The sequence below is a fragment of the Corythoichthys intestinalis genome, chromosome 17 (assembly GCF_030265065.1).
Source record: "Corythoichthys intestinalis isolate RoL2023-P3 chromosome 17, ASM3026506v1, whole genome shotgun sequence".
NCBI classification, from domain to species: Eukaryota; Metazoa; Chordata; class Actinopteri; order Syngnathiformes; family Syngnathidae; genus Corythoichthys; species Corythoichthys intestinalis.
Window position 1 is genome coordinate 27006394 of NC_080411.1, and position 25951 is coordinate 27032344.

The 25951-nt window shown below is 38.8% G+C and overlaps 1 protein-coding gene across 2 annotated transcripts in view; it reads left to right on the plus strand.

Moving 5' to 3' along the window:
* The window catches only part of si:dkey-112m2.1 (transmembrane protein 132C), a 357076-nt gene that overhangs the window by 303091 nt on the left and 28034 nt on the right, over window positions 1–25951 (plus strand). For both annotated transcript variants that reach the window (XM_057818295.1, XM_057818296.1), the window contains one exon: window positions 23960–24103. In XM_057818295.1, the coding sequence (XP_057674278.1) occupies window positions 23960–24103 (144 nt within the window). The remainder of the gene's footprint in view (window positions 1–23959; window positions 24104–25951) is intronic.

The window sequence follows — 25951 nt, forward strand, 5'->3', positions numbered from 1 at the left end:
CCATCTTGTGTCTCATCTTTCCATTTCAACAATAATGACAGAAAAATATGGCATATTTTTGAGACGGTTTGAATTGCGATTAATTACGATTAATTAATTCTTAAGCTGTGATTAATTCGATTAAAAATTTTAATCGTTTGACAGCCCTTAAATAAATAAATACATTTTCATCAATTGAATGAATGCACTAATAGGTATTTGGTTCCAAAAGTGTAAAGTCACAACATGCTCTAGCCTTTTTCCTTCTACACCAGGCCGTTTACAAGAAGGAAAGAAGCAGAATGTGTTTGTTTTTTTGTTTGTTTTGTTTTGTTTTGTTTTGTTTTGTTTTGTTTTGTTTTTTGACTGTCAACACTTTCCTGTGAAACAAAGACTGTGTCCTGGGACCTCTCTCACTAAGCAGCTTCTTTCTCACATTTTGCTGGTTCTATAGTTTCCAGCAGAGTTCACTACATTTCTCACAGTTCAGTTGACTATAACACTAGAAAACACACAGCAACTTTATAATTAGACCATAAATAAGTCTGTCAATCTTACTTTCAACTAGCTATTTTTCTTATTTCAATAAATCTGAATAAAATTTACATGAAGCACTGGCAGATAAGTTCACCTATTTCTAGTAAATTAACACTAAAAACAAGGGGATTTAACTCGTTTTAAGGAGGTGTGTTTTTGCAGTGTACTCGAGTTTTGCAGTTTAACAAGTTCCACAGTTTAATGCTGTGCTAACTCTGATGCAGGTCAGACTGTCAGTAGCCAAAATAGTGGCGTGTTTGCCACCGTCCACAACATTGACGTCTTTTAACATTACTTACAGTGGCTGCTGCAGCTGGTGATAGCTGAAAAGGACTTCTAATATCCCTTCTCTTTGAAGGGGGCGGCGGCGGCGGCGGCAGAGGCTGCATTTATTTCTGTCGAGGTTGAGTGTGTGTGCTATGGTGTTGGAAGGGGAAGTAAGGGTCTAGTCACCAGCCAATCAGACGTGCATTTGGGGGTGTGGGGGTGTATGGGGGGTGGACCGGCATGTACAGTTAGTCTGAACATAATGAGGATAACTCACTTAATAATGGTAGGGTCGCTTCTATCCATACAACATATGGAAAGACAATCTAAATGGCCTATATAACTGATGTCATTATAATATGCAAATAAGATTGTTTAAAAGTTGGTGGGGACAATTTGAGGATCCTGAAAATTTGGTAGTGTTTTGTTCCTCCGTCCGTATGCAAACCTACGCCCTTCAGTGACAGATGAGTATGCCATCAATAGGAAAATGCCGACCAGCAGTCCCTGCTCGCAGAGGATTCTGAACTGTAATGGCACAATGCAAAATGCCAAATATCTATATTTATCAAATGTATTTTTTCAACTTACAACCCTAGCTACGCTGTAAGAGAGCAGTGATTTTCACAGCTTTTTGAAATTGTGTTAACTATTCGATTCTTTTCTGAAAAATTAAAGTAGTATGAACTATGGTTATTTTTTTTCTGTAGTTCTATTTCTAAGTGGAAAATTGCTTGCCCCACATGAAGCACAATTGTGTGGGTAATGTGGAGTAGAAAAGCACATTATGTTCCACTTGCTTAAAGGCTCTGCAGATGAGTTTAATAGTATGTTCTTTTGAAGGTCTTTTTTCAATAAAAGACATTCATGTTTGCTCTAGATACTAGCTATTACAGCTTATTGTATATTTGTTGTCAACTTATTGCTACAAAGGATCCTGATCAGAACCAAAGCGACAAGTGATGCGACAGCAATCATGTGGACACCAGAAGTGAAAGCGGAGGTGTTTCATTAACAAATTTAAAAGGCAAAACAGGCAGGGAATGCCAAGTGAAAGTGAGCTGCATTCATGGTGTCCTAACATGAATGTTTGATTATTTTCACTGTGCTGTTTTCTCATTAGAAGAAGATATCCAGTGTGGCTCTCATTGTTTTTTACTTACCGTCGTAGGATTGTATTTGTAGCATCAGACCTCACTTCATTTGGACTTTGATCACATGTCAGATACTGTTTCGTAACATAATGACAGACGTTTGCAAGAAGCCTAACATTTTTTTTTACATCTCTTGATTGAAAACCTTTATCTAAAATAATTAAGGCCCCAGGAAATGCTTGTTGCAAAGTCGCGATAGACAGAAGTAATGAATCAAGCCATATCAACAGGCGACTGTGTCCTGTGGATGCTATAGAACCTGACATGGAGAATGTTCCATATAGCTGTGATTTACGTGACGGACGATGATATTCTGCTAGTTTTTCATCATATATTGGCACAACTTGTTTTTGGGAAACCCACATCAAAACATAAATTGGCAGAGCGGTGGGATTATCCTCTTGCATGTTAAGTGCCCTCGAGTCAGCATTCAGCGACCACTGTGTGGCGGCAGTGCAACTTATAGCTTAATTAAATCCTCTTGTGCTTACACAGGCTTTCTTTTTACCTCTCTATCTTTTGCCTGTTATTTCGGAAACATTAATTCTCACTTTTCTCATGGAGGAGGCAGCTTCATGCACACTAAGCTTGTTTCTCTTCTGTGCTCTTGATATTCCTGAACAGCAACGTCTAGTGAGAGAGCGAGAGATGAAGACAAAGAGAGCAAACGAGGACAGTTGTGAGCTTCATCGTTCTCTCACAGTTCAGTTAAGAGCCTGGCGGGTTACGCGAGTTAAGACATAGCTACCATAATATTAGCGTCGCTTCTTGAGATTTGTTTAATTAGCCTTATAGGACTTTTGTCTGCCTAATGTAAAATTAAAGATTCATACACTGAGTTCACCCTCGTCTCACGTCAGAGGAAATAACCATTTTAGTGCTCTTAAAAGGCCCACAAACCTTCTGGTGACATGCTGAACCCTATTTATATATTCCTCCAAATTAAAATTATATCAGAAGCTAAGAAAGTTTTGAGATGAATAAACATCCAGAAAGCCTATAATGCATCACAATAGAACAACATAACACTGAAAGCTAACACATTCTTGGATGCAAATATTCTATTCGAAAATGTTCATATGATTGATAACATGAGAAGGTGTTGCAGACCCTGCCAAAAGTATTACAACAGTGAGGTTGACACTTTAATTTTTAATGAAAACTGCAGACATTTTGGTTTAACGTGAAACAATAAAGCTTGAGAAAAGACCAACATTTAAGCGTTCGTTTCTAGCCATTAAGTAGCATATCTGATGCAGGTTTAAAAATGGATGGAGGGATGTTATTGGAGAGAAAGTCAAGAAGATACTATTCTCAGGCAGCTTTTTAGAGTTCCATGGTCCATGTCGACCTGTGCGTCAATGGAACCCTGCAATTGGCTCTTTAAAAAGCAAAACAATCATTATTTTTGTAATCCTTAATGCATTTTATATGCTGCCTTAAATGTATTTTACTTTGTCTGTAGCTGAACTATGTCAAGGTGTTATCTTTTTATACACAAGGATTCAGGTCTGTAGTTTATGAAGGGTTGTCTCTCAGCAACAGATTGCTGCTACGTGGAAATACAATGCATGGTGAATTTGTACTGAAAATCAGAGCTGCAGCCTTTGTAAGACATTAAAATCAATGTAAGATATGGTGAAGTTCAAGATAATATTAAAAATGTTTGCTTTTTAGTGTATGTTGCACCTTTTCAGGTACATATTCTTGTCTGGCCTTGTCCGGTCTTGAATCCTTGCCTTCAACGGTTAAATCCATTTCATGAGACCGTGTCTTTTTGACAGCCTGTGATTTTGATGACACTCAGAGTCACCATTCACCCTTAAAACATTCCTACTTATTTTATTATTATTTTATTTACTTTAAGACGTGTCTGAAAAGCACAAAATATGTAACCCTCATTTTACGTATTTTTTTCGGATGAATGTTTGGTTACAACTGAAACAATAAGATAGGAGAAGACACTCAAAAGCTCTGGATCAAGAATTTTATAGACCGAAGAGACAAAGATTAACCCTATGCTCTTCGCTTTTGATGTCTCTGGGCCATAACGTCTGGTGTACTCTTCATAAAAACGTCATTTTTGACCAGTGTATAGACGAATATTAGCTCTTTCATTCAACCAAGCGGACTGGAAAAATACATTCGAAGTTCACATCAGTTTTATATCCTCTCTTTGCTGGATTAATCCATTTTAATCCCAACTATATTGGAAATATGGCATCGCAACGGCAAGGCAGGGGTAGAAGAAGGTGTGGAACACCGGGAGCAGATCTTCCAGTCCTTAGGAAGCGAGTACAAACATTAAATTATGATGAGTCTAATGAGGAGTCTCTAGAAAGAGGGGACATGGATTTGGAGGAAAATGAGTGTTAAACAATGGCATTGATACCCTCCAAGAAGAACCAGGGATGAACAGACCCTTCCCAGATTATTTCATTGAAATAAAAAGAAAATGTTATTTTTCAAGTTTCATCACAAAAAGAGCCATATGTCTTTTGTCAAAAACGGCCATTTTTCAAATGTAAATTACTCCATGTTCATTTGCTCGACCTCGATGTGCAATATGTCAAATTAAAGCCAGATCTTAGATTTTTATGATCAATTGTCAAAACCTTACTGAGATTTGTTCCTAACCCTAACCTGAGTTTATCAGTAATCAAGCAGTGTGTGTGTTATCTCAATATTTTGAATTTGAAATTCTTCATCTTTAAGTAGTTATGACATTTTTAAAAATGTAAACAATTTGGAAAAGGGTTCATGACATGATCCTTTGATGATTTAGGAATAAAAGGATGTTCAATAAGTCATGTTATAACTGTTTTTTTAGTTCATACAAATACTCATTGAAAAATCAACCCCTAATTTCACAAAAAAAATGCTCTGAGTGTATATTAACCTTTACCAAAGTGATGAAAGGCTAAAGGTTGAAAGGAAAATGGATGTGCTTGTGATCCCAGACATAGAAGGTCATCTGTGAGGTGATGTTGTTGCTTGCACTTTAATGCCATCTTCTGAAAGAAGCACATGTTCATTGATGTCGCATGATAGCTGCACCATAATGAACTCAAAAGTCTACATAAAAATATGTTGCTGTTAATTTCAACGCTCTAAACATGCATCAAGATAATGGTCTAAAACATACTGCCAATAAAACAAACAGGTTTACAAGGAGCAAGAATTTGAAGGTTTTAGACCGGCAACTGTAAGTGAATTTAAAGAAGATATAAAACTCAATTTAACCAATTGTATATATATTCAGTACAAAATTTAACAAATTGCAGTCCATAAATACAACTTGGAGATGGATGAGACAAACAAACCAAAAAAAGCCAAATTCTTACTGCAAGATTAATATAATAACATTTGTGATAATATGTCGACTGACTGAATGGCACCTCTTTTATATCTTCAGGGGGTCTGTATCGCTTTCACTGGCACTAATTTTGAGGAGGATGGCAGGAAGCCTGCCACACACAAAAAAAAACTACAAATGTGCTGACTGCTTTACAGCATACGTCACTTCACCCTTTCCCCATTCATTATAAAGACGGAAGTCGATGCGAACGCTTTCGCGCGAATTATGCAAAGATGGCAGAGCAACAAAAGAGACGAAAAAGTTTTGTCTGAGGTAGAAAAAAAAAAAAAACCTGGCTTTCAATCGCTGGCATGACGATCTCCAGCGCTGACGAGTTCGGGTGGGGTGGAGTAGCCACAGTAAGCCACACAGTTACTAACCGTCATTTGCTATTGTTTAGCCACAAATGGATTCATTACCTTATTACTATTCATCCTTTACACAGCCGCTGGAAACAGAAATGTTGCTTAATCCATCTGCAGGTGACCAGGACATTGATTGATTGATTGATTGATTGATTGATTGATTGATTGATTGATTGATTGATTGATTGATTTACAACACTTTGCGGGTGTGCGCTGGTCCTCATGGGAAATGTAGCACTGGTCCTTATGGGAAACAGTCTTCCTTAAGGCAAAACACTACCGCTTTTGTCCACCGGCATCGCTAAAATCGACCAAAACTTAAAAATTCACCAAGTGTTTGTTTAACGCGGAGGCCTGGATGAATCCAAAATCTGAGTAATTTTGCACAAGGAAATACGTTAAAAGAGGTGAATGATACTGACAACAGACTGCTCACTTACTGTCTTAATGCACGCCTGACTATAAACCACATCTACCAAATTTGATGATAAGAAGCAGGTTAATGATAACACCAAAAGAAATTGTTGCACTGGACTATAAACTGCAGGGGGCAGTAACTGCTCCCCCCCACTTGCAGTAAAATTGAATTCCAGGGGTGATGCTAGAAACAGAGGTTCAGGGAAGCTCAGGTTCCAACCACGTAACATAAATTTTCTTGTACATTTTTGTGCAGTTTCATTCATACTTTTAAGAAAGCGTATCACATTTCTATGGGATAATGACACATTTGGATACAGAATTACCTATACTTACATACAGGTTAACAGTTATTTTTTGTTTTTCTGGAGTAAACCAGAACCATACCCAAAAGAAGAAAAAGTCAAATACACATCCTTATTTACATGCTTTTCTTCAATTGCTGCCAAAGTTCTTCTTAAGTGGACTTTCCATTTTGTGGCTCTTTGTGAAGTATTCCACAAGGCATTTTCTTTCATTTGCTGCAGATTTTTGTGGTTTATTTGAGATGCAACTTACAGTATCAATGCGTTCATACATGAACCAAAATAGGATGGAAAATGTTGAGTTTAGCGATCTACAGTGGGGCAAATAAGTATTTAGTCAACCACCAATTGTACAAGGCCTGTAATTGTCGACATGGGTAAACCTCAACCATGAGAGACAGAATGTGAAAAAAAAAACAGAAAATCACATTTTTTGATTTTTAAAGAATTTATTTCCAAATTAGAGTGGAAAATAAGTATTTGGTCACCTACAAACAAGCAAGATTGCTGGCTGTCAAAGAGGTCTAGACGTCTTCTAACGAGGTCTAACGAGGCTCCACTCGTTTCCTGTATTAATGGCACCTGTTTTAACTCACGATCGATATAAAAGACACCTGTACACAACCTCAGTCAGTCACACTCCAAACTCTACTATGGCCAAGACCAAAGAGCTGTCGAAGGACACCTGAGACAAAATTGTAGACCTGCACCAGGCTGGAAGACTGAATCTGCAATAGGTAAAACGCTTGGTGTAAAGAAATCAACTGTGGGAGCAAATATTAGAAAATGGAAGACATACAAGACCATTGATAATCTCCCTCGATCTGGGGCTCCATGCAAGAAATTTCATTCCATCAGCAAGGGCATTGAAAATGAGACGTGGCTGGGTCTTTCAGCATGACAATGATCCCAAACACACAGCCAGGGCAACAAAGGAGTGGCTTCGTAAGAAGCATTTCAAGGTCCCGGAGTGGCCTAGCCAGTCTCCAGATCTCAACCCCATAGAAAATCTGTGGAGGGAGTTGAAAGTCCGTGTTGGCCAACGACAGCCCCAAAAGATCACTGCTGTAGAGGAGATCTGCATGGGGTAATGGGCCAAAATACCAGCAACAGTGTGTGAAAAGCTTTTGAAGAGTTACAGAAAACGTTTGGCCTCCATTATTGCCAACAAAGGGTACATAACAGAGTATTGAGATGAACTTTTGGTATTAACCAACTACTTATTTTCCACCATGATTTGCAAATAGATTATTTAAAAATCAAACAATTTGATTTTCTGTTTTTTCCACATTCTGTCTCCCATGGTTGAGGTATACCCATGTTGACAATTACAGGCCTCTCTAATATTTTCAAGTGGGAGAACTTGCACAATTAGTGGTTGACTAAATACTTATTTGCCCCCACTGTATGTTTAGTGACGAAGTGAAGTACGAATGACAACGTGCCATTTGGTGTCATGCTGTGTGCTGGCAGAAGCCAGAGCAAACAATGGCTCTCAAGTAGATGCGCTTCTAGGTGCCAACAGACTTTGTGAACCACAAAGCCTAATGATCTCAGTGTGCCATAGAGATGTACAGAAATACATACATTTAAAGTTACCCTTATGTCTTAAGTAAGGAATGGTGTTCAATCATAGTTTTTAAATTATTATTTTTATTATTTTTTTTGTAATTTTGGATGAATAAAATGCATTCATTCACATTTTTATTCATTAAGTTTTCTTTTTCCCCTTAGTTTTCATATTTTGTTTTTCCAAATAATATCAACCTTGTTGTAGAGGCTCACAAAGTTTTACATTTTTGAACAATATTAAAGCAGAAGAGACATTTTGTGTACAAATAACATTTTTTAAGTTAGCTGATGAAAAATAGGATCAGAAAAATGTGATTCCTCTGTTCAGTCTGTTTGTATTTGTCCCTCTTGAGCCCACTCTTTTGATTCAAAAGATAACTTCGACTTAAAAAAAGAAATATAAACAACAATTAAATGAATCTGTGAAGCTTTCCATCAATTACCAAAGAGAAGTAGCATCTTTTTTGCCGACATTTTGGTCAAGCTGCCTCTGAGCAAACTATAACGAATACCTCATTTAGTCCAATATAGCCTTATGTGGCATCTTTCACATCTTGACAGCAAGAATCTTGGCGTGAACAGGCAGTGTGGAAGGGAGCCTCTGTCAAGGCCACAGATGCAGCCTTTGTAAATGTCAGTCAGACTTTAATTTGAAAATAATCCTGTCTGTTGTTTAATTTGTAGTTGTGTTTGTTTGCTTGTTTTTGTTGGATGACTTTGCTTCGTGCTTTTCCCCCTGCCTTGCCACTGTAGGTTCACAGTGATTTATTAAACTAGGGGCGTATTGCACAGTGGAGCACTCTAAATGTGGACAGGTTTTATGAGGAGCAACTTATTTATCTTTGCTAACTTCTGCAGTTCTCTCCTTTATGTTAAGCAATTACCATAAACAAATAAATAAATAAGACAGAAAGTCTTCAATTCAAAAGTTTTCTTGTTAAATTTACATATTACAATCTGAGGAATTCAGTTCTTTAAATACATGCAATCTTCAAATGCAGGGAAACAATTTGTCATTTCATCCATTACTTGTACATACATATTATTATGACACCTGTACTGGTACTGTAGATCAAAAACTTTAAGCAGTAAGTTGCACACAAAAAGTGGCATAACCCGCTCGGCGCACACTCAAGAAAACATGACCTCCTCCTTGTTCTGAGTGCAGTTAAATTAGTCTCAATATTTAATCTTTCTAAATGCATCCAAAGCTCAGAGAATACAATAACTAGGTAGGTCAACAGGTTGTGTCATCAATCAATATTTAATTAATGAGCATAGAGCAAATCACTTAAGCCTCTGATTTAATTTTAGTAATCAATAGTGTTTTTTTTTATTCCTGGTCATAGCAGAATGCCTCTGAGCTGCTTTTAAGTCTTAAGTGTATAAACCTGCAAACTGGAGCTGCGTTAGCAGCACACTTTGCCTTTTAGTTTATTGTATTCCCAGAAGAAACCTGCCTGTAAACATGCACTCATAAAAATAGAACATGTATAAAACATGAGAATAATAAATGCAAGTAGGTTTAATTGCAGGCCATGGTGCAAAAGATTAAGTTAGTTAATTCTTGTATTTAATGCGCTTTGTATTGTAATTAATTAAACATCCCATATTCCACTTAATACAACTTACACTATCCATCCTTACTAGTCCAAAAAGAAACTGTTTTTTTTTTTTTTTAATTGTGCTGAACAATAGCAAAATCTGTAATATAAAGTTCCACAAAAGATGTCTGACCACTGAAATCTGTTTCGTACGAATGCACTAAATTGTCTTATGTGGCTTTAAAATGGAGACATCAACATGACTGAGGCCATGTTTACACGACAACGATCTTAAGGTCCAAGTACACCAGATGCATGATCGTTGCGGTTCCGGTCCGGTTCAGTGTTGACTGCGTGCCACGCAGTACGTCAAAAACAAGCAAATCATACCGGCTGCACACGGCTGCGGCCCGCCAACTCCGTCCCCTCGTGAGCTCTCGCGTGATCGCGCGCGATAATTTGGCATTTAAAACAACGACAAACACACGGAGTCTGTACTCATCAGAGAAGCAGAGAGAGAGCACATTTTTTGCCTTGCACTTTGATATTGTAACGTTTGCTAAGCGGACGTTTGGCCGCGAAAACAACACACGAGCCTCAACGCCTTTTTCCTCTTTTTCTTCATTAACTTCCCGCCACCTCACCAATGCAAAAACAACAACTATATACACTGACGCTATCTAGTCCACCAATCGGAGCGTCGTGCTGGTGCACCAGCACACCAATGACAGCCCCGCGTTAGTGCATAAATTAACCCACCGATGACAGCCCTGGCGACGCTACAATATTTTAGTTGTGTCTGTCTCTTAATTCCAGATTGACTGCATCATGTTGAGATCAGGGCCCCGTGTGTGGGTGTGCGGGGGCCTATTATGCCCTTGGTTGTGTCGGTGGGTTTATATCTTTGTGCACATTTAGAATTTATGGCACATAACATCTGATAGAGCTGTTATAAACAACTGTTAAATAATCTGTAGTATTTATAAAATGGATAGCGAATTATATACTACATGAACTAAAAAACAGCATACTTGGAATTGGTGTCTCAACACTGCAGATTCCTGTCCCCAGCGCAAACTGTTGGTTTTTCGATGAAAAGTCAAGTAAAATGTAGGAAAGAAAGAGAAACGTCTTGAATAGACCACCAGGTCGAAACTTGTGGGTGTCTCTTTATTCTCTTTCGTACTTTTCCCCCTTGACTCTGTATACAAACCGACATTGTGTGTGCGCCGGGCATGAGAATTTCTGCAGTGGAACCACTTCCAGACACGCTGCTGCTTTTTTTTTTTCTCGCTCACAGTTGTCAGCACGTCGTGTGTTTGATATCATTGCCAGAAAAAACACCTTGCAGCTTCGTTTTTAATGCTGTCCTTATAATAACGATCTGCTGCATCGTATATCACTTTGTGACTTTCCACCTCCATGATGAAACGTTCTTCGTCCATGTTCGCTGGTGTTTAAACCATGAATAAGCAACCGGGCTGTTATGTCCAGGCCCAGCTCCGCCCATTTTGTCGGATGCGTGTCCGGCAAAAATAGAAAATAGCCTATACCATCCGGCGGGCATGCGGCACGCCGGAGATGGTTCTCAGTCAATCCGGAGCACTGACGCGGCCGGTATACGTTGAACAATAGGATATAATGGGAACGGATTGGCTCCGGCGCTATTTTTTACTGGAGTCGGACCGGAAACGCAACGATCATGCATCTGGTGTACTTGGGCCCTTTGGCAAGTGGCGTTTTTCCGTTATTTTAATTCCGCGTTTACACGACCATTATATGTGGGGAAAACTGCCTGCACACGGAAGCGCAAAATTGCATGAAACGTCCAATATGTTGATGTTGTATGCATTCCCAATGTGCTGGGGCAGCGCCAAAAAACAAAACAAAAAAAAGAAAGCCCGAGAACGCATTACTTCCGTGTCCTAACTCCCATGGCTGATGAAGAAGCGTACCAACTCTAACAATAACAGAGGGGTGTTCCACACCTTCTCTTCTGCTGTTTCCTCGTTCATCCTGGTCAAATAACAACATCAAATAATCAGGATCGTTATCATGCTCCTGCAGAGCTTGCTGATGAGCTGACCATTTGATTCAGGTGTGTTGGAGGAGGAAGACATGTAAAACAAGCTCGATAGGGGCTCTCGAGGACCGGACTTGGACACCCCTGGTTTAGACGGCGACGACAGAATCAAATCGTTTTCAAGTTTTTCACTCTGGAAGTTGTTCTCAAATTTTTGTGTTTTCAGCCACCCAAAACGCAGTCGTCGTGTAAACAATAGGACTCTCTGGAATGGTTTTTGCGTTGTCACCCACGTTGCCGTTGTCATGTAAATGGCCCCTCAGACAGTCCCCTTCTGCGTCGAAAAGAAAGAGCATAGCAAATAAGGCGGTCCAGGTCAAGTACACCACAGGTATGGCAAAATTGGTAAGAAAATTGATTTTGGGCTTTGACTGGAGAGCTGTCAGAAGTTTATACAATGCAGGAAAACACACAGCCAACGTTTACTGAGTCAGCAGTACTTGCCTGTGCTGAGATTACATTCTGCAAATACCTATCTTCCCTGCTGTGGCATCGGCATCTCTGACAAAGGATCAAATATAATCTTAAAGGTATGATTCATACTCCTGCCCTCGCTCTGATTTATCCGCAGAAAGCTGCTGAAGGTTGTCGTTCTATTTGATCCTCACAGCAGTGCCAGGGGGGCATGGAAAAAATTGACTTTTTTATTATTATTGATAATTTATATGAATTAAATAAGTAAGAGCCACTGCAGTACATCAGGCAATAAATACTGCAATCCTCGCTGTCACTTGAGCTGTGATTCCGTGCGGGGGTTCATTTTTTGCAGAGTGGTTTTGTACAGCCATTACAGACCACACCTGCTGTTTTGCTTCTTGCATTCACAGCAGTACTAAATTTAAAATCAAATGCTGAATCTTGGACGTGATGACTTAATATAGTAGAAATAACATTTGTTGATCCATGAATAAGCTATTCAAAATGTTGTATTGAGCGTCTGTTCCGGTGAAAAATTCTGGAGAAATTGGGGGCATAACTATAATCAAGGGAAGTAGAATGAAATCCTGTGTAACATTTGGATCGAACAAAAATTGATTAGTCACGCCAAGAAAGTGAGGCACAAAGAGTTAGAAGAACAGAGCTAAACAAATACCCCACTCATCAAAATAAAGATTAAAAGTGGTTCTTCCCATAGATTCAATGGAACTCCAGGGTGAGTACGTCTCGGGGGTTTGGTGAAGGTAAAGACACAGGAGCCGGATGTGGACGTGAACAATACTAACTAGAGATGTCCCGATCGATCCGATCACGTCATTTTCAAAGTATCGGAATCGGCAAAAAAATATCAGACATGCCTTTCTTTAATATATATACAGTGCTGCTCGAAAGTTTGTGAACCCCACAGCGATGGTCAGATTTTTTGTAAAAAAAACTAAAATAACCTTATTAAATGTTAAGTTATACCCAAATCCACAATACTGACATTCCAAATAATGGACTGAAACAAAAGAAATAGTTATATTGTCATTCTTTATTTAACAAAAGTGGTTGATTTAAGAAAAACTCAGATATCATGTGTGCAAAAGTATGTGAACCCCTTCAGTTAATAGGATATTGCGCCTCCTTTTGCAGAGATTACCTCAACCAAACGGTTTCTGTAGTGACTAATCAGCCTCTCACATCTACTTTGGGGGATTTTTGCCCATTCTTCCTTGCAGAACGCAGTCAGTTGAGAGAGGTTTGATGGGCGTCTGGCATGAACTGCTCGCTTCAGGTCCCGCCACAGCATTTCAATGGGATTTAGGTCAGGACTTTGACTGGGCCAGTCCAGAACACGAATCTTCTTCTTTTTCAGCCATTCCTTGGTTGTATTGCTGGAATGCTTTGGATCATTATCATGTTGCATGATCCACCTTCTGCCAAGCTTTAACTTCAAAACAGATGGCGTCAGGTTATGTTCTAGGATTTGACAATATTCCTCAGAATTCATGATTCCCTGGACTATGTGGAGTTGTCCAGGTCCTGAGGATGAAAAGCAAGCCCAGATCTTGACATTCCCACCTCCATGCTTCACTGTTGGGAGAAGGTTCTTTTGGTGGTATGCAGTGTTGACTTTTCGCCAGACATGGCGGTTTTGGTTGTGACCAAACAGTTCAATTTTGCACCTACATCAGTTGATGAAAACTCTTTTTAATTTAGTCTCGACAACACAACTGTTAAAAAAACAAAAAAAAACTACTGAATTGATTGATTAGGAAATCAGGTTGAAATAATAGAAAATTCCAAAATGTTGAGGGGGTTCACAAACTTTTGAGCAGCACTGTATATATTTTTTAAATAAATCGTTTTCTAATTGTATTTAACGTTACAGACATAATGTGTTACACTCTTCCAGAGTCTTTAGTTTAAGATTAAGGTAGGGTTATCAAATTTATCGCGTTAATGGTGAGAATTAATATTTTTACATTTATCACTTTACAATATTTAACGCAATTAACGCATGCCCTGCACGACCCACTCACGCATTGTCGCATTCAATCTATAATGGCGCCGTTTTACCCATACAGTATATAGAGCTAAAAGACAGCGTAAAATGAGTAGAGTGCATTTTGGCAGCCTTTGGAGCCTTTTTTAAATGTCTAAAGCCTTACAATCCCTCTCCCATCGATTAGAATATTCGTGGGAAACAATGTGGGGAAGAAAGGTAATAGTTGATCTTTTTCTTAACACCGTATGTTATATCCCAACACAGAGAAGACATATCAATTGGTACCACGACGCACAGTCATGGTTGCACTTCCCATCATGCATTTGGGCAGAAGATAAATGGCTACAGTATCATTTACTGAAAGCTCAACAAATACACTAGATGGCAATATTTAGTCACAATATGTCATAAGTCACATTTATCCTTTAAGAATTAAGTCTTTCTATCCGTGGATCTCTCTCTCACAGAATGTTAATAATGTAAATGCCATCTTGAGGATTTATTGTCATAATAAACAAATACAGTACTTATGTACTGTATGTTGAATGTATATATTCGTCCGAGTTTCATTTATTAAGTTATTCATTTTTTCTTAATGCATTGCCAAAATGTATATGATCGGGAAAAATTATTGGGAATGATTGGAATTGAATCGGCAGCAAAAAAAAAAGCAATCGGATCGGGAAATATCGGGATCGGCAGATACTCAAACTAAAACGATCGGGATCGGTTCGGAAGCAAAAAAACATGATCGGAACAACCCTAATACTAACCAGTTTGCACCTAAATCTTAATTTAATTTCCGTTAATTGCAAGTCCTTTACCTGATGGGAGGATTCAATTGGTCTACTCAGTGCAAACTCACACTTTGAATGAGAAAGTACAGCAGACCAACCAGGAAGTCTGCTAGGACACAGTTTCAATGTGCTAGTATGCATGTGTTGTTGCAGAGCGGTCTACCAAATTTTGAGTTATTGAGGTAAAAAATTATATTTATATATGAAACTCCAAGGTAGAAACATCAATTGTTTAAATCATATGCAATAAAGTTATACATATTCTTTGGTGTCAACGTCAAGTTTTATTTTCTTTTGAACATTTTTTGGTACCAGTTTTGGATCAGTCATTTTGTGCACAAATAAAGTACAGTGTACGCTAATTTTGAATTTACAAAAACATTGCTTCATTTAATCACAAAGGGATTGGTGAATGCACTTAGGGTGTTCGGTACCTTTAGCAAGGTTAAGAACAACTGCAATAGATTTTATTTCACTGTGAATCACAATACCATATAGACCAGGGGTGTTGAACCGGTCCTCATAAGCCGCAGTGGGTGCTGGATTTCATCCGGGTCAAACAAGAGAATACCTTTTCGCCGATCTGGGGTCTTACAAGTGTAATCAGTTGATTTCAGTCAGGTGCTGCTTGTTTTAGCACAAACTAGTGATGGTGAGATGAAGCCTCATGAGGCATTGAACCACTTGAGCCAATTGGTTCCAGAAAGGGTTCATTTCTTGAAGCTTCATGTGAGCACGGTACCACCTACTGGTTAAGTGTATGATCACAGTCAGTCGTCTCTCAACCACATGAGTGATTCATTGATTTTGTGTGTGTGTGTGTTTCTGTTAGAAAAGAATTAATTTACAAAATATTGTTTTACCAAATCATCTATGTACATAGATAATCACATATAAGAATACAGTGATGCCTCACTTATTACTGTTAATGGGGACCAGAACCGACCGCGTAAAGTGGAAAAACTGTGCCATAGGGTCTCGGCCCCCATCCATTTTTAACATGCATACATAAAAAAAAAACTAAAAATGCATATGTTATGATTAAAACAATAAAGAATAGTTTGAAACGTAAATAAACAATTATTGATATAAACATATATAAAATAATGTATAAATAATACTGTAAATTCATTCTCTCATGATACATGTGTGGGGGTGTATGTAAGTGTCAACAAATACGTAGATAAATACAGTAGAAGCAGAGAACAGTAAAAGTGTAACTTGAACATTGATTTACAGCATGGGGAGGGGGTGGGGTTCATTCATTTTTATTCAAAATCAAGTCTTTTCCACACAGGGGAAAATCCTCTTTCTTGCTGGCTCCATCCTATCAACTACTGTACTACTCCTTAACCTTTCACTCTCCCAACCACCTCCAAACTATCCAGAATCTCACCTGATCGCAACTCTCCTTCAAACACCCACATTTTGAATGTAGCCAGAGGTGTTTATATACTGTAGCGCGTTAAAGTCTAAAGCACTCCCTGAAGCAATCACGTGGCACAGCTGGGCAGCGAGGTTTCGGATATCATCGTTTTCGGAACCTCTCCTACATGAAGCGGGCCTTGGTACGCGCTTTGTGGAAATGTCCCTACATTACACGACACACGCTTCGAAGGCTCAGTCATTACATCACCAGCAGAAAACTCATTGGTTGAACTGTCTCTGCTGGATCTGTTGGAACAAAGACAAGGACCCACTGCGGGTCTTTGAAACCCCCGATATAGACTATATAGTATTGTGATATTGTATTTATAGTTATGTCTCACAGCTAAACTACAAACCAATGTCAGCTTTATATTGGTCATAATAATTGATTGATGGTTTGAATTGAAACAAAGCTTTTAAGCAAACTTAAAAATAAAGCTTGAAATACTTTATTATGTGCCATTTTTCTCCACTGCTGTGGGTTTTTGGTCACATATACTTTATCTTGTCACTAAAACACCCCTACATACTTCTACCATTTTACACCAGTTAAACAGAGGCATTATAGCGTTTTATCGGGTGTATTATGCCATTGTTCTCCTCTGTGCACGATTGTAAGGTTGTTAAGATAAGCTGCTAGCTGAGGAGGAAGACATGCTTCTTGGGGTCTTTGTTAAAAGTGTCCTGTGGTTCTTATCTAAGCTGGCATTATAGATGATCCCCGTCCCTGTGTTGTTTTTTATCATCTGGTGTGGGGGTTAATAACTTAGCAATTTGGAACACAGGTGTTTATCATAGGTCAAGTACAATCAGACTGCAAATAAGACGTACATACTGTATCTGCTCCTCATAACAACAGGAGGGTTTTACTTTCGATGGTCAAGCATTGCCCAATAAGACACGGGAAGATTGGAGGTGAAAAAAGGGCCGTGCTTTTTATGGCACTTAACTGTGTTCTCCCAATGAATTTCATTTAATTCTGAGATGAAGTGTTGTATATGAACTTAATCAGTCTTCAATCAAAAATATTTTGTTTGGCTCCAACTTCTGTATTGAGCGCTCATTACCGGCCTCGTTTTTCATTGTGTTCTTCTACCAGTAATGGCTTATTGAATGAAAAGCAGCCATCACAAAGACATAAAACACGGTATGTGTGCTGCACGTTCTCAAAGGTGCTTAATTGTCACTATAAATGTGTACGCCCAGTGTTACGATGCAATTATGAGAAAATTGGTTCATTTTTCATCAGGGGATAGAGACAGAACAGTTGATATAAAGGTATCGTATAGTGAGGGTGCACTTTTTTATTTCCTTGAGATTAAAGATAAAAGAAGGATGTATCATATGATTTGATTCTGATCTACAAATCAAGCTTGTCCATTGAGTTTCATGTTTGAAATCACATTCTTAGAGGAGCAAAATTGCAGTCATCATATAACAGTATTAACGCCGTTGTCGCCGTGTCTGCCGTGTAAACTTTTCCCTCATTGTTGCCTGTCTCACAAAGATGGATTATTTTTTTAATCTCTGCTGGGTCTGCTTGGCGAGCCCGCTGCACGGTGGTCTGTCGTTTTGCTCCGTCGTCCAGCACCTGGCATTCCAGGTGTCCTCTCAGTTGTTTTGTTCGGTCGTCCGCCGCGTGGCATACTGCCGCCAGCGCTCCGACCGTGCTGCCCGGCCTGTCATTGCTGTTGAATCGGGTTGTGGGTCTTTACAAAATGCGCTACTGCCCTCCATTGGCCAGTTTTATTGCTTTAAAATGGGTTTGGAGCCTAGTTTTTTGTTTCTCAGATCGCAAGCTATAGATTATTCATGTTAAAAAAAATAAATAAATAAAAAACGCAAAAGACGTTTAGATACGTTTTGGGGACAATGAAGCATTTAAAAATAGAAGATATTTACACGTTTCTGGGAGCAAATGAGTTAAATAATATTAATTTTGCACCGACACCAATTTTTGGCCCCGATACTGATACCTGGCTGTGCCGTATCGGCCGATACCATACTGAAACCACTTTGTTTGAAATTTTTATATATGTACAGTGTATCACAAAAGTGAGTACACCCCTCGCATTTCTGCATATATTTAAGTATATTTTTTCATGGGACAACACTGACAAAATGACACTTCAACACAATGAAAATGTAGTCTGTGTGCAGCTTATATAATAGAGTTAATTTATTTTCCACTCTAAATAACTCAAAATATAGCCATTAATATCTAAACCCCTGGCAACAAAAGTGAGTACATCGCCTGGGAACTACGTACATGCCTAATGTCCAAATTGAGTACTGGTTGTCATTGTCCCTCCAAAATGTCATGTGACTCGTTACAGGAGTGCTGTCAGCATTGCTGCAGAGATTGAAGAGGTGGGGGGGGGGGCACCACCATGCTTGACTGTAGGCATGACACACTTATCTTTGTACTCCTCACCTGGTCGCCGCTACACATGCTTGAGACCATCGGAACCAAACAAATTAATCTTCATCTCATCAGATCATAGGATATGGTTCCAGTAATCAATGTGCTTCGTTGACATGTCTTCAGCAAACTGTTTGCGGGCTTTCTTGTGTACCGTCTTCAAAAGGGACTTCTTCCTGGGGTGACAGCCATGCACACCGATTTGATGTAGAGTACGGCGTATGGTCTGAGGACTAACAGGCTGACCACCCACCTCTTCAATCCCTGCAGCAATGCTGACAGCACTCCTGTAACGAGTCACATGACATTTTGGAGGGAAAATGACAAGCGGTTCTCAATTTGGACATTTAGGAATGTACGTAATTCCCATGAGACGTACTCACTTTTGTTGCGAGGGGTTTAGATATTATTGGCTATATTTTGAATTGTTTTGAGGGGAAAATAAATTAACTCTATTATATAAGCTGCACACAGACTACTTTTCATTGTGTTAAAGTGTCATTTTGTAAGTGTTGTCCCATGAAAAGATATACTTAATTATCTGCAGTAATTCGAGGGGTGTACTCAATCTTGTGATACACTGTATATACAAAGTGAATCATTTTTATTGCATACCTGGTATTGGTGACAACAGTTAAATAAACCTTTGGCTCTCAAAGGCCGAAGTAGTGCTAATTTTTTTAATTTAAAACGTATAATACTAGCCAACAGTAAGAAAGTAAAAATACAATGAATGAATAATTAATAGTTTTTTTTAAACACTGAGTTTTGGCTCTTAAAGGCCAAACAATGCAACTTTCATGAGATTGTAAGTAATAATAATTTACTACAGCATCCTGTCACTCTATAAGCCTCCCTCTCTGTGCACCAGCAGCAGCACACACTTAGCCACTTAGCTTGGCTTACTTTGCTTACTTCGACAGCACTTTTGAATAGGCTTGCAATCCGTCCTTTGAAATAAGGAATCGTTCCGAATTGGGAATTAAAAGTTGCGTTCCGTATTGAAACAATACGGAATATATATAAATAGATACATTTCTGTGCATTTTAGTGTTTTGGGAATGTCCCTTTTTTTTCATTGCCGTTGTGGCTTTGGGCGCAAGGGTCCCTTATTTTTATTTCTGAAAGGTGGCAACCCTACTTTTTGAAACAGGTCTCAAATTACTGCGGCATTTCTTTCAGTAAAAGACAACAAAAGTAAAGTAGACGAACTGAACTGACCAGGGATTGTTGCTCCGGTCGAGCCCCCTTCCTCTGGATAGCAGTCCTGCTGTTGCAGCCTCAAACTCTTTGTGTTCGTTCAAATGTTTCGTCTTTAAATGTTTTATCAAGTTCGAGGTATTGAAACTGGCCGATTTAACTCCACCTCTCCAAACTTTCAGGCCGCAAATCTTGCATGCAGCCATTGTACGCGACAGAGATTATAAACTGAAATATTTCCAGACCGCCGACATTTTCTTCTCATACTTTGTTTTTCTTACATATGAAAAAGCTGCTCCGGCATTGGTTAAGAGCGGCTATTGGCCCGCTCTCATTGGTCTGGAGCAGGCCAATAGCGATAGCTGCTTGGCATGCAAAGTGATCACGTGTGTAGAGAGTGTAGTGAGTGTCCGGAGAAAAAAAGGCTTAGGTCAAGTGTTATAATACTGGACCGGTAAATGGTATCGGCGCCCTGTTGGTTGGTCGCCGATACCACCATTCAGGCCGGATCGGCCCCCACTGCCGATGCTGGTATCGGTATTGGTGCATCTTTATTAAATATATAAACAATTTATCAGTAACTTGAGTGGCGAGGCGCTCTTTAATTGCATGCAATGACAAACCCTTAGTTTTTCAACCGAAAAGCTATTTTATATGTCTTTCTTTAATCAAGCTGGCATATATAACTGTGATCTAGATATAGATATCTCTAGAGTTATTTAACTTTTTTTGACCTGACCTCTGCTTCAGGTCATCAAGCAATGAACAAAGTGAGTGATGATGACACCAATGAAAACAGACTTGCTAGAGAGAGTCATGGATCTTTGAATCAACCCCGTACACCCAATGTTTTCAGTCAGTTGCTGTCTAGGTCACGTACAAATTGCAAAGTCCAATGTCATGTTGATCATATTACTTATGGTTTGCAGCTTGGTTATGAAACAATATCTTTTGAAACTCAAGTCCTAGAACCATTCTGACAATCTGTTTCCCATATTTCAACTGCTTGTGTACATGATTGCACATTGTCGTTATCTTGTTGAATATTGGTTTGCTGTTATTGTTACTTATCGAATGGTAGCATTTTTAAATTATATTATTGTGACGGTGATTATCAGTGCCAAGCTGCAAATTGAGAGAACATATTCATCAATTAAGATACTGTATAATTTTGAGGAAAAAGTAACAACTCATATTATTTCACTCAAACTCATCTTTTAGCCAGATTAGACATTTTTCCTTCAATTAAAGCATTTAAGGGGATAAGCATTAAACTTCTAAAAAAGACATTTAAGCCTTCATTTTATTCCTTTGTGTGTATTATCACACTCTTGATGTATGCTGTTGCCAGTCGAAAATAAAATTATTGTTGTAGACAGCAGTGCATTAAAAAGTTGCGACAAGAAATAAACCCTTATGGAAAAGAGTTACTCAGCATTTAAGCTTTGAAGGTAAACCCTCTTTTTAAGAACTAGACAAAGCGCTTTGAACCAATAAAGAGCTGTCAGAACTTTTCCTTTTCCTCTTAAAGCTTCAGAAGACTTTTATTGAAACTAAGCTGTGATGAGCAGGAGGCCCTGTCGTTCCAATCTTCCACTACCATCATGCCGACGGCTCAAGGATTAAGGCCATTGTCTTAATTATCTCATTCCACCTCTTTAATGCTTTCTGCTTGTTAACGTATTTTGTGATGTTGCTGAAAAGAGCACCGTTTGACAGGAATTGTGATTATTTAGCATTATGTTTAATTTTCTCCTCTTTTGAAATGAGCTCATGCTGATTGCGAGGAGGGACACCTCTCATTCTTCTAAAGCTAATTATGCCCATCCAGCATATTTAATAGGCAAATTCAGTTTATAAGGTGAAATTACAATACTCTATGATTCAGGCTAATCATTAAACTGTCTATTCTCTGACACTGACCAACCTCCGTTGTGTTTCCAAATTAATTTTTGTATGATGTTAGTTACGTGTGGTAAAAACTGACCAAAGACTGATTTGCACCCCTTGATATCTGGTACATTTTTTATTTATTTTTAGCTTGATCAATTTAAAGGTTTTTCATTTCCAACTGAGTGTGCCATATTTAAATGGCCTCAAATGGATCATATACCGTATTGGCCCGAATATAAGACGGCCCTGATTATAAGACGACCCCCCCCCCCCCCCCCCCTTTTTCAAGACTCAAGTTTGAAAAAAGACTTTTTGAACACCAAATTAATTTTTATACAGAAAATAATTACAGTACATCCGAAACAAATAATTATAACAATATATTTGAGAGAAAAAGCATGTTATTTTGCCTCATTCAAAACTTATTATCTGAATATTTAAATATGCAAACTAGAGGTGTGCAAAATTTCCGATTCTTAGATTATTCGCGATTCGGCCGTGGAAGATTCGAGAACGATTCACAAACATCCAAATTCCGATTATTGAAATATGCGAAGTAAAGCGGAAGTACACAACACTCAGCGCGCCGCGCGGTCTTCGGGACGGAACGGAGCGAGAGTAGCTAAACATCATGCTTCCCATTACCCGGCCCCTCTGGTAATGCCAATGCTCAACTCACGGCTCTAGCTCAACTCATGCAACGAGATAAAAAAACACAACAACATACCTGACTGCTGCCGAAAAGCTGCTACAAGTACATCCATATAATGTTACGGTGGATATCATTTATATAGGACTAGATGCAATATAGATTTGGTAGTGTTAGCAGCACATCTACAAAAAGCTAGATGCGGGCGTTATAAACGGCCGCCATCTTAAAGCAGTACACTTCCCTGCAAGGCTGTTGTAGCGAACCTTCCAAGCAAACCTAATTAACTTTTTATCTAAAATACTCCTAAATCGGTAAAATATTGACGTGAATCTATCTTTAAAATAGTTTTAAAACTTTCACATGTCGAAATTATGGAATAACGGGAGCAATTTTAACAAATTTAACGGTTGATTCACAACATTAAATTAATTGAATGTAGTTTAAAGCTGCTGATACAGAATGGGGACTGGAGTTTTTTATTTAATGTTATTTTTGTATATTTGTTTACTGCTATATGTTAACTTGATACTGAAATAGTAGTGTGGTTTAGCCTGAGAGTATTTTTGAACAATTTTGGAACTAATGTACAAAACATTTAAAAAAAAAAAAAAAAAAAAAAGGAGGGGGGTGCATCAATAATCGTTTTATAATCGAATCGGAGCCTCTGAATCGTAATCGTAATCGAATCGTTAGGTGCCCAGAGATTCCCAGCTCTAATGCAAACTAAAGTGCAATCACATTTGTAAATGAATGGCTTCTGGTTTTTGAAATGTGAATAAACCAATCTATTGTGATAAAACAACAATATTGCAATAACCGCATTACCCATCAAAGTGAAGTCTAACTGTAATTGTAGTCTTGAAACAAATCTGAATAAGGAAAAACATTGCAATAAGATAATGCAAACTGGTTAAACTAAAAAGAGTAACTGAGATTTGCCATGACAGAACATGGTTTCAATGATATCTGGCACCATCTAGCGTCCTGAATCGGGAGAATAGCTGAGATCTGTCATTACAGAACATCGCTTCAATTATATCAGGCGCCATCTAGCGTTGTGAATAGGTATAATGTCTAGACCACGAATATAAGACGACTCCCTCTTTTTCAGTTTTAATTCAATGCAGAAAACACCGTCTTATATTCAGGCCAATACGGTATGTCACGTGCACTCATGTGCTAGCATATTGCCTGATATTGCATCAGACTTCCATCACAAAGTTTGTTCTGTCATGTGCCACGATATTGCATCACACTCATGCGTCACAACGGTTTCCATCGTAAGGACTGTGCGCTCCTTAATATGTCACAAAGAACAACTGAGAGCAGTATATAAGGCACAAACAAATAGCATTCAGGGTAGTCGTCAACTGTCCATTACCGCTTGACCTGATCGTTTCCTTTGACTGTCATTGTCCAGTGTCTGCGATACGGAACTGGTTCCTCCGTCCCCTTCGTGACAATATGTTTTATGTAACTGTTAGACAATATGTGCTGTTGAGTTTCACCATTTGTTAAAAGATAATTGAAACGTGAATATTTCTATTCTCTTTCACAGGACACAGAGATCCTCAACACAGCCGTTCTCAATGGTCGTACAGTCGCCGTGCCCGTGAAGGTCGTCACCGTGGGAACAGATGGGGCAGTCTCGGATGTAACCGAGTCGGTGGAATGCAGGTCAACAGATGAGCAAGTTATCAAGGTGAGTACAGTGTGTCTCCCTTGTAACTTTGTTCTCCTTCTTTAACTTTCCTGTTCAGGGCACACAGAATGGTAAATCTGAGTGTCTTTAAAGCCTTAAACATTTTTAATGTGCCAAAAGTTTTGAAGTTTGGTATACTGTGTACCTCGACATACGATGGCATTGACATACGATACTTTCTACATGACCGATGTAAAATTTTTCCCGACATATGATGACATGCTTGAAATACGACGATTTACAACAGCCTCGTAATTTCTTTGTTTTCCCGCAAGACAGACAGACGCACAGCGGATTTTTTTGTGAGAGGAATAAACATGGTCCAAAAAAGGTTAGTGCAGGTGGTGAATAAAGGAAATAGGTGATTTTTAGCTTTGAAATTCAAATATAAACGATAGAAAAATATGAGCGCGGTGTGGGTGTAAGTGAACTGGCTTGACAATACAGCCGGAATATGTCTACGATCACGATGCTCCTCCCCCGAGCTCCGTTCGCCAGTCTTAATAAGTTAAGGTGACATTTATTATGTTTGTAACATCGGCAAGATAGTCGCCCGCTTCGTAAGTTTTTTAATTATGTATTTCAGAACGTCTGCAACACAACACTGTTACTGCCAACTGGAGTCGACACCAGCGTCAACATAAAAAGAGAAAGTAAAAACTCTCACCTCTCTTACTCTGTTGTCAGTCACACGGTGTGTTCAGGAACAGCATGCAAAACACAACCACCACATTAGAACCAGATTTGTTACATAATTATTATATTACTATTCCGATTTGTATCTATCATTTGTTTTGCTATGCATAATTGTTATTTGTAATCAGTATTTATTAAGGATTTAACATAGTTTTTTTGGCTGTGGAACGAGTTAATCGAATTATAATGTATTCTTATGGGAAAATCCCGCTCGAAACATGACCATTTCGACTTACAGACCAGGTCCTGGAATGAATTAAATTCATATGTAGAGGTATCACTGTATATATATATATATAGTACAGAAAACAGGATAGTACATGAATGTATAGTTTAGCGAGCTGACACTGTACTCCCTGTATGGTTGTTTATCAGTGTTGTTAATAACGGCGTTCGAATATAACGGGGTTATTTTCTTCAGTAGTGAGTAATCTAATTAATTACTGTTCTCATCTTGGCAACGCCACTACCGTTACTGAGGCGGGAAAGGCGTGCATTACTATGTTGTTTGATTGACGCTAGAAAAGTCTGAGAAAGACGGACACACGGAGACGGGAGAGCAGAGCAGGCGTGGGGAGGAGGCAAGGAAGGGTAACGCCGTTGGAAACGCGATGCTACTATGCTAGGTGGCTCCAATAATACCTGACTGTAGCAGATAGCCTACAAACTACGCCCACATGATGCTTCGGTAGAGATCACATATATACAGAACTAGCTGCAAATGACAGATACGGCTGCATTAGCAACATGTAAAATAAAGAACTAGATGCGTTAGTAAACAGCCGCCATCTTAAAGCAGTAGACTTCTCAGAAAGGCTCTGTTGTGGAGAACCTTCCTAGCGAACCTAAGTCATTTTTTATCTAAAATGTTCAAAAATCGGCAAAATCTAGACTTAAATCTATCTTTAAATGATGAAATCGTTTTAAAACTTACACACTTCAAAAGTAGACAGAAGGGCACTAATGCAATAACGGGAGCAATGTTAACAAATTTAACGGTTGATTCACAGCATTAAATGACTTCCACACATAGCAAAGGTTACTATCTAGTAATCGCAATATCCGCAATAGCCTTGTGTCTAGTTAAGTCAGGGGTAAAGACAGGGCCGACCCAGGCCATTTGGGGGCCCTAAGCAAAATAATGCCAAGGGG